Genomic DNA, 10120 nt, shown 5'->3' on the forward strand with positions numbered 1-10120 from the left:
TATTTTACAAATCATCAATTACCATTTAGTGAGGAATAAAACAAATGTTCACAGTTTGCCCATGCTATTTATTAACGTGATGATTTATCAATATGCTAATGATTCATTAATACTTTAGAAGGCGCTGCATTGAAAGGCTCTTTTGTAAGCTTACCAGAAGCAGTAAAGATCATTTTGAAGGGCTTTTGTATAACAGCCACTAGCACAAATATTCAAATGTTTTTTTCCGTTCCTTTGACTCTTCACATAAAGGTCAGTTTACTCAAGAGTACTGCTGTGATAAGCCTGTGAAAACCGCTGTATGATGTCTTATCCGAGCATGGAGGAGCTTTATCAAATCAGAGAAATAATGACAGAGAGTTGCATTTTCAGGATATTCAGTCTTGCACAATATACGCCGCCAATGCTAGCTAGCTAGCGGGGTATTAGCTAGCTAGCTAGAAAGCTAGATAACTTAGCTATGTTCCACACAACTGTAACGCTATCTTAACTGATGTGTTTTATCCAGTGACTCCTAATCTTTTTCTTTCCGAAGGGAAGGGAAAAAATGTGTAAGACCACTAAGAGATGAAGTTATGACGTCCATTGCGCTTTTGGGAGGGACTTTGCCTCTATATTACAAGTTGAATACTTTTACCATTGATAATTGCATACATTTAAATAGTGAAACTTGTGAAAGGTTCAATGAAGAAGAAGAAGAAAATCCCAACACAACTTTTTTAAACTAGTTTTTATTTAGGAAGTGAAACAAAATGCCCAGTGTTGTCTTTGTGCTTTACATTGTTTAAAACTGCCACTGGAGGTCCAAAAAAACCTCAGAGGAAGAACTCAAAACAAAGAAGGAAGCTCCAGAGAAATTCAACATCCTCATCATCATCATCCTCATCATCATTATCATCATCATCATCTGCATCACTGTCACTCTATACAGATCTGTAGAAATTATTTGACCCCAAAGTCACATCAGTGCTTATTTACAAGGCCTCTTGCCACAGTCAAGTTTTCATTCACTCTTAAAAAAGGTGTGGTGAAGATGCTCTCCCACAAATATGTAAAAAAATGACACAATGTGTAATAAAGGAGTTTATTTATACCATGTGTCACTTTTAAGCATATTTTCATGTGTCATTTAAGGACAACACAGCGTGTGACATTTCAGCATCTTTGTTGTTGTTGATACCTTTGATTCATCAGTGTAGAAAAAGGAGAAAGAGGTTGTTATTTCTACATACAAGGCATTGTCTACCTGAATCTAAACTCTTTCATTGTGCTACTATCTTTGAACAAAAAAAAGTTGTAAGATATAATTCGTAACAGGAAGTGCTTTTATATAAGAATAGGTAAACTAGCTTGTGGCTATATTAGGCTACGGTAGTTCAAAGTAGACTAAGTGTTTGTCGATGCACTCTGGTGCTGAAATATTGACAAAATGTCTTCTTTTCTTCCTCAACAATCACTTTAATTTCATTGGGGATTGCCACAACAACCTCACAACAGCTGCTGTAAAGTTGTGTTTCACCTATTCAACTACTCAAACCAAGAACTTAGAAAGTACCAAAGCTCTCAATCGTTCTGGTTCTGGGTTTGTGTTTTCATCCATGTTTCAGCACCAGAGGTCGATGGTATTACCTTCTACTTTCTACAATATTTTTAGAATAATAATACGAGGCAGGCAGTGCATAAACCATGTACAAAAAGACCCGTCCCGACCCAACCCAGAGCCCTCCAACTGAAGGAGTCGTGTCATCTGTGTGAATCCCTGGAAGCACCAACAGCTCCTAATGCTTACATAGACATAATTGTCAACAAGCTAATGATGCCAAGATAGAATTATGGTTTTAGATAATATTACATACTAATCAGCAGAGATTGGTAAACCTACTCTCTTGCTAATTTGATCTGTTTGAACACTTTACCATTAGAGAAGTCACTGGGGGAAGCCTCTCAGAATCACAACAGTGTCACACTCCCTCCACATACAGAGCTCTTAACCCAACCCTCCATATTTAACACTAACTTGGTTTGCTAACTCCCTGAAATTTCCTTTCTCATAACTACATAGAATAGTGGTACTTGAAAAAATCAAGATGTTACAAGCAGTTATGACTCACGTCTCTTCAAAAATATCATGCATTATTGCTCTATCGGATATGAATGAAATATTGCCCAAGACAGAAATTTGCTCAATTTGCCTGTTATCTAAGAGGTTTGGCAAAATATCCCAAAGATTCATAAAATTGGCATAGATTCCATTATTAGGCTATTGTTATTTTTTGCATGCAGTAGTTTTTATAATTAAAGTGGCGGACAAAAGTAAAAAGGTATTCGGTAATTAGAAAGTGTCAAATGCTTTGGCATATTTGTAACAAAGGCAAAATATAACAAAGTAAGGTGCAAATCAATACCTTTACAAAAACATAAATAAATAAATTAGGCAATAAATAGACACTTCAAAAATACCTAAAGATGAGCACTGTGTGGCCTTCTGGCAACAAAAACACTTTTATACAACACTTGAGAAAAGGTTTAACCTTTAGAGGGAAAATGAAGACATTTTAAATGTCTGGATCCTCATCTGACATTGACGTGTAAAAATAAATAACATCATATTTAGGTTGTAGGAAAACACTGTTTGTTGAGTAACTATTCCCTTATACTTTCCACAGGTTACTGTCAAGTAAAGCACAAATGCCAGAAAGATAACTTAAAAATATGTTGTATATCTGTGTCCATTTAAGACATTGGTTTAAAGAAAATCACCATAAAGATTGTTTTCCCACTCCAAAGGTGTACCTTGCCGTCCCATGGTATGGAAGATTTGTAAATGATCACAGTTCAGTGTAAATGTGTCAGTGGCCAACACAGTAAACAGTAGGCAAAGCATGTCCCTAGTGTAAATTAAAAGCTTCACAAGTATTTTTGCTTACTTGCAGAAAACAAATGCAGTGTGCTTTCATTGTTTTTAGATGCTTGATCTCCTTATGAGTTCCGTCCAAAGTCAGTTTCAAAAGCAGGATAACACCTTTATCCTTAGATTATGAATGTTTTGTTTTATTTGTCTCTAAAAACCATTACATTGTAAAGTTTATTGAATCTCTTTGCAAGAAGATGTGATTCATGCTATACGTGATAGTCCTGTCACAGAAAGACAGCGATGGGAGAGGAATTGTGCTTCAGTGTTGATTCGTCATGGGTTGAAAAAAAGAAGTGGCACGAGGGTAGATATGGACATAAATAGATCTAGGTATCTTCAAAAATGATGAGCTAGATGTACTGTGCTTCATTTATCCACGCGTATACTCAAAACAGCCTCAAAAGTGGACGTATCTCGTCAAAGCAGGTGGCGATCTGAATCACGTATCGCAAACTTTTCACCTCACTTCCAAAAAAGGAGACAAAGGAGGGATTGGAGGGTTTTGATCAAAATGGACTTGTCCTCAATCTGTTCTTTTGCCTCATGATCCTTGCAGAGAAGACTCTTGTTGGACAAAGCATACAAAGTAGGGCGTGAGGCCAGCTAAATCTGATTTAAACAAACAAAAGTCAACCTTTTGGAACCAATCATTCACTCAGTGAGCTCATCGGGGAGAAAGCCCCCTTGAAGCACGCCGACTCGTAGTGCTTGTTAAGGTAACTCTTGAGTGCAAACGTCTTGTCACAGCGTTTACACTTGTAGTGCTTGAAGGCCGAGTGCGTCTGCATGTGAGCACGCAGGTTTGACCGGTCGGCGAACGCTTTGCCACAGTGTGCACACCCAAAGGGCTTCTCCCCCGTGTGCGAGCGCATGTGACCCTGCAGCAGCCACGGCCGGCTGAACGCTTTGCTGCACACGTCACACTTGTGCTTGAGGTCATGGGTCAGCAGGTGCATGGCCATGGCTGGCATGGACACGTACACTTTCCCACATGTGGGGCACTTCTTGGCCATCTTGCTGTCTATGCTCCGGTGCGTCTGCTTGTGGCGGCTCAGGTTGGAGGACGTGGCGTAGGACTTCCCGCACTCGTTGCAGGAGTGCCTCTGGATGGCTCCTTTGGCGTTTCCTGTGGACTTCCTCCGTGACCGTCCGTCCATGATGAAAAACGCATCCACTGTGTACTCATCGCTCACCGCCGCGTCCCCGTTGATGTATTCACCTGCTGATGAGGAAACTTCAGATCGCGGGCTGTCCGGCTGGTCCGAGTCGCCGTGGACATCACCATGGATACCAGAATAGGTGTCTTCGATGTGGCTATAGATGATTGATGGGCGGACAGGGGAGGCGACTTTAGTGATGACAGGTGACTCACTTCCGGCCATAACATCATATGGGGAAGGACTAAGGTAGTCGCTGACGTAGCCTGAAGAGAGAGAGAGAGAGAGAAAGAGGTAAGTCATCTGATTGGAAATTAGAAACTGATTGGTTGGAAAATCTTTAAAGAAAATCGACATGATCGCTACGAGAGTGATACCTAAACTATAAAGGGAAGTGAATGCAATCCAAGAATCGTTTCTTCTTTCCTTTGACAATTTAGCAAAGCTTTCAATAAGAAAACATGTAGGTTGCTCACACATTGTTACTATTTCAGATTCATATTGAACCCACAAGGTTTGGAAATCACTTGCACTGCACAAGATAGTACTTATGTTATACTGTATGGCCTCAGTTTGTGTGTGATGTATCTTTAGGGCCTGATAGAGCTGGGATGTCAAAACACAACCTGTAAAACCAAACAGGTGCAGCGTGTTTAAATATCTTTACAGGGATCTTGGATACTTGTGAGTGAATGACTTTCATCCACAGAACCCCAGCGTATACTCACTGTATACCTTTACAAACCTTTTTCTTATATTGTTCAAACAAAAGCCACAAATCAAACTCAATGTTCATTCATTATTCAGAGAGCTGCTTCACATGTTGTTCCCTGATATTATAAGTGATTAAAACCGGCTGTCTCTGGTTTCTAAATATCAACTGAACCACCTATAGGTCACATTACCAACATGTGCATTGTGCTTTTAGATTTTTGTTTTCACATTAACACTTGCATCCATACAAGACAAGGTCAGCACAAGGGGACACAAGTCAGTTCTTAAGATGCACGTCCCACACTGTAAGGGGTTTTATCTAAAGCACAACCCTTTTCTATAAAGCAGAGAAGATGGGAGGAAGCAGGAGAAGTTGAGGTATTTATAGTGGTAGTAAAGTGCTTGTATGTATTTGCCAGCAAGGAGGAAACTCTTCTTCTCAGTGGGACAATTTTATTTTATTTTTCTTGAAGTGTTCAGCGAGCATACTCTCCTCAACAACTGCACCTTTCCTGTCAGGTCTAAGGCGGCACAGAATCACGTCTGAGCTGTCAAAAGGTTGACTTTTCAACACAGTCTTTATTACAGCAGCCGGGAGTCTAGTGCGTTGCTCAAGGGCACCGTGACACTGATAACTGTGCATTGACCATAACCTTTCAGCCTCCTTGAGTATTGTATTCTTAAGCAACATGAATATTTATGACAAAACTGATCAATTATTTGTTGCCATGTTATGATGTGAGCTGCGTCAGTATTTCTATTATTGGTTTTTCTACACTCAACAGGCTGAAGTCCAACAGACAGACACAAGGAGAGACTGGCAGCTACTGTAATACCCCCACAGCCATGACTCCTGTGGATCTATGTCGATCAATAGCTCTCCATTTCAATTAGCACTCTGTGAGCATTTAGACACAGGCAGCAGAGGAGATACTATTGCTGGTAATATAATTTCATGATGCAGTTCTGAGAAAAGCTCAGAAGTCGGTCGATAATATGATGAGAACAAAAGATGGATAGATAGAGGGGGAGAGAGGAAAGTGGAGTGAGATGAGGAATGGCGGAGAAGAAAGAAAGAAATGGGGCAGGACAAATGAGTTGTGGCAAAGTGAGAGTGGTGTTACGCCAGCTATGGTGGTTAGGTGGTTTGGCAATCTGTTTACAGCTCTCATGATGATTTAACATTTTGAATTAAATTAAGACGGAGTAATAGAGGAAAGAAATAGATGACGGGGGGGGGGGGCAAGAGAGGGAGGGTTGTAAAGAGAAAAATCATGAATATTCAATCATGGCACTCTGGAACAAAGTACTGTGTTTGTGTGCGTGGATGTTGTTTTATAGAGCATGAGGAACCTAGAAATATGACCAAGTGTTCATATTTAACCCATATTAGGTTGACTTAGAACAGCTTCAGTCTTGGAATTTTTGCAGAGCTTCACATAATTTGCTCTTTACAGGAGAACAACATATTGGTGAACACAAAGTCTGTATTTTTTTTATCTGAAATTGTTGCACGTTGAAAAATAAAAAGCGCATATTGTGTCAGGTTTAAACACCTACTCAAAAACGTTATTGGAGTCCTTCATGAATGTTTTTTGCAAGGTTTCTGTGTCGTCTGACCTATTTATATAATGCATACAAAAACCTATGTACTTGTTGTGCAAAGGCCTTAAGTAAAAGAGTCATCTTCATATATTTGGAAAAAAGTCCAGACAGTGGTGGTCTATTGCCAATTTCATTGATATCTTCCCAACATTTGCCACCACATAATGCTTAAGACCAGTGTGTTGTATGGATGGAAAGACAGACTAAAAAACAGTACACTTCTGGTGAAAAATGTCTTGTATCCAAAGTTATCCCCCTCCAGGATTCAGTGTGTGTCATGTCACCTCTTCTGTCGCTGTTTGTTTACTTTCCTGTGAATGTAATTGCACCAGACTGACTATCTATCTATCACACTGAGTCTATGTGACTGACAGGTAGCAAATCAAAACAAACCCTGGTTTAGGATGCAATATTCTTGAAGATGCAAACTCAGAATGTGGAGCTCATTTCTCTCACAGAAGCTTTGTCTATGATCTCTGCCAATTAAACATGACCGTTCCCCGGTACCCTCGTTTTAGAAAGTGTTTTGCTAGCCGTAATTGCTGAACGTCTCACCGTCTGGGTACTGTCTCTGCTTGTTTGTCTTTGTCTCTCTGCAACTGTCTCCGTCTCCGTCTCGCTGTGTCAACTCTGTATTCATTTCAAAGCACTTAGAGCTGATAGCTGTTCTAAATGCTTATTAAAGATTAAAATACTCTGCCAGCCGAAGCCATCCTCCTTTTATGTGTCTTTGAAATACAGAGAATTAGAAAGAGAGAAGAAAGATGGAGAGAGAGCGAGGGAGAGAGTGACAGAGAGAGAGTGAGGGAAGCTGCAAGCTACAATTTAATTTTTGATCTTAACTAGCAGTAACTGACACACACTTGTGCGCTTTGGACACTTGTAGGTCACTGTGTGTGTGTGTGTGTGTGTGTGTGTGTGTGTGTGTGTGTGTGTGTGTGTGTGTGTGTGTGTGTGTGTGTGTGTGCGCGCACGTGCGTGAGTGCGCGCGCGAGTGCGTGTGTGCGTGCGTGCGTGAGTGCGCGTGTGCATGAGTGCGCGCGTGCGTGTGTGTGTGTGTGTGTGTGTGTGTGTGTGTGTGTGTGTGTGTGTGTGTGTGTATGTGTGTAATGCTGTGCACTCAGCTGTGCAAGCTGCCTGGGAAATGTGCCTAGTTGACAGAAACACAGCAGTGTGTGTATGTGCATGTGTGTGTTTGTGTGTGTGTGCAACAAGCTGCAGTTGCTTCAGTCAAACTCCTGTTATATTTATAACAAGGCATAGCAGCCTCAGTCTTTACATGCTTGTCACCCTGCTGCTGCTGCTGCTGCATGTTTCTCTGTTTCTCTGTTCACTCTGTCTTTGGAGCACCTGGGATCTCTTCATCTCACAGGTGACCTTGGTACAATGTGAAAACCACCAGGTTGTACTAGGTTGTGCATTCTTCTCCCTGTGCTGGGTGACAGCCACAATTTCTCCCCCCACCACTTTAAAGTGGCACTTAAGAATGTCTCACCACTAGGGGGCAGAAACAAGCTGACAGACACACAAACCAGGCACATTATTTGCTTATTAAGGTGAAATGGCCAACCGGTGACATAGCAATTATTTATGTGCGCATTGAGCAGACACAAGGCAACACAATTACTCAACTTTAGCCATGGTTTAATTAGCCAGCTAATAATAAGTTCAATATTCACTGTCCTTTTTTGCTCTAATTTGGTCTCCACTATATCATTGTTTTTCTCACCAGATAGCCTTATTATACGTTTTTATTTCAGAGCTAACTTTTAGAAAACATCTGCCTGCTGCAGTTGAAAGAAAAACAACAAAGGAATTTAAAAAGGCTAAATGCTCCATACAGTATATGTGCACAGTTTGGCGCTCTTTCTCTCTGGATTTGAGACTGCAAGCAACTCATTTTTACATTGCACTTAGTCACTTGATATACTTTGGTAAATGTTATTTCATTTTAACATGAAAAATGTTGCTTTCACAAAGCTCCTGTTAAATCACAATATAACACATTTTGTGTATTCAGAATTATAGAACGCATGGGAATCAATGAAGCTTTGCAATATTGTTGAAATATTGCAAAGAGACTTACAGCAGCTGTAAAACCCCTGATTTAAATAACACACTAGGCAACAGAACAACAGAGAATCCAACTGCATGGTGATATAATGTATAAACATAATTATTCATTTTCAAAAAGATCTGCTCTCTTGCTGCCTGTTGCGTATCAGCATTGAAAGGTCTTTGCGGCTCACAAAAACTGCTTTGTTGCATATGTGTTCCCTGTAATGTGTGTAGACTAATGAGATGAAAACCCAGGTGTACTTTTTGTGCGTTGCATCAAGATTCATTTTAAGTTTATAAGAGTGTGGGAAAGCCCAAATGTACAATTGTTACAGTTAAATTGAAAGACTAATGAGGCTTTGTTTGCAGTTTTATAAGATGTTGCCCCTGCTGGTACAGCATTAATAATGGAGTTGCCAAAAAATTCACATTGGAAAGCACTAAAATATAAAAAATGTTTTATGCCCAATTTACACATGTTTTCAATTTTCAAGGAAAGGTGTGTCATCTTTATATAATAAGTCTGAACATATTGCTTTTTTATAAGATTTGCTTTATTTAACCACTGAGTCATCAAGAATCCACCCTGAGGAGGAACAGTTGAGAAACCCCTGATCTCTCCTTTGACCTCTGAGCTGAATACTTCAAAGACTCAATGTGCATTTAATACATTACAGTATATTACTTAAACAATGTTTGTCTCTTTCACATCTCTGAGCATGTGGCTGTTCACTCTCAGTAGGTGGAATATTTTCATTTCTCACTTCCTGCCATCTCTCTGACCTTCTTCTCCACATAATAAAGTTTGATGGAAATAATCTTGGCAGGAAAAAGACATTTTCAATTGGTACACTCTTGGGTAGCGACCGCCGTCTGACCCTGTAATTCCTTTTCCCCTCACCCTTCAGAAACACTCATGACTAATGCTTTTAAATCTCATGATGAAGAAATACCCCGGATAATGTAGCATATACTGTGTGTGTGTGTGTGTCTGTGTGTGTGTGTGTGTGTGTGTGTGTGTGTGTGTGTGTGTGTGCGTGTGTGCGTGCGTGCGTGCGTGTGCGTGTGCGTGTGTGTGCGTGTGCGTGTGCGTGTGTGTGACTCACCTTTGTCATGATGATGGAATCGCAGACTGAGGGCTTCTCTTCTGTGACTATACGAGCTCTCCAGCTGTGCCGAAAAATCGTCCAATTTGATTTTCTTCACCAAGAAAGAGCGAGGCATGATGGGACAGTAGTTGCTCCTTCACTTATGCAATACAAAAACACACCCTCCTTCTGTCTTCCACTTCAAACTCCACAAAAACCTGTATCTGAAACTCTTATTTGCTTGGTTTTAATAATCGTAAACTGGTTTCAGCTACTAAAGGTGCGTTCAGTCCCTCCAATTAAGATAGGAGACATGGCTTTTAAAGATCACACAAACCAATTGCTCCTCGTGTTTTCTAGCATACCTAAAGTCTACTTGTGATTTGTTGCTGCTAATCTGTTTTGCTCTCCACTGGAAGACCTGTAGAGTTCTGAAAGGTTACAAATATGTATATCAGTTCCAGTTGTGGCTATCCTGTTTCTTGTTTTAATTATTTTATTCCGTTTCTTCAAAATATAAAGACTGGACAGTTTCTCAGAGCAGTTCTTCGCCGGCTCCTGGTCGGTCTCGTGCTTTCAGCACC

The 10120-nt window shown here is 40.4% G+C and overlaps 1 protein-coding gene across 1 annotated transcript; it reads right to left on the minus strand.

The window, feature by feature from the left end:
* Positions 1–3561: 3561 nt before the first annotated feature.
* LOC117478359 (transcriptional repressor scratch 1-like) lies at positions 3562–9753 on the minus strand. The gene is made up of 2 exons (XM_034125367.1): positions 9555–9753; positions 3562–4337 (listed from the first exon to the last, which is right to left on the minus strand). The coding sequence occupies exons 1-2, from the start codon at positions 9670–9672 to the stop codon at positions 3562–3564; spliced, it is 894 nt and encodes a 297-aa protein (XP_033981258.1). The 5' UTR covers positions 9673–9753.
* Between the last annotated feature and the right edge of the window lie 367 nt (positions 9754–10120).

Source organism: Trematomus bernacchii, unplaced genomic scaffold (genome assembly GCF_902827165.1).
Source record: "Trematomus bernacchii unplaced genomic scaffold, fTreBer1.1, whole genome shotgun sequence".
NCBI lineage: Eukaryota > Metazoa > Chordata > Actinopteri > Perciformes > Nototheniidae > Trematomus > Trematomus bernacchii.

Coding starts and splice junctions, on each gene's coding strand:
- LOC117478359 (XM_034125367.1), bottom strand. CDS start 9,672: ATGCCTCGCTCTTTCTTGGTGAAGAAAATCAAATTGGACGATTTTTCG. Junction 4,338..9,554: donor ATTCCATCATCATGACAAAG/GTGAGTCACACA, acceptor CTCTCTCTTCAG/GCTACGTCAGCGACTACCTT.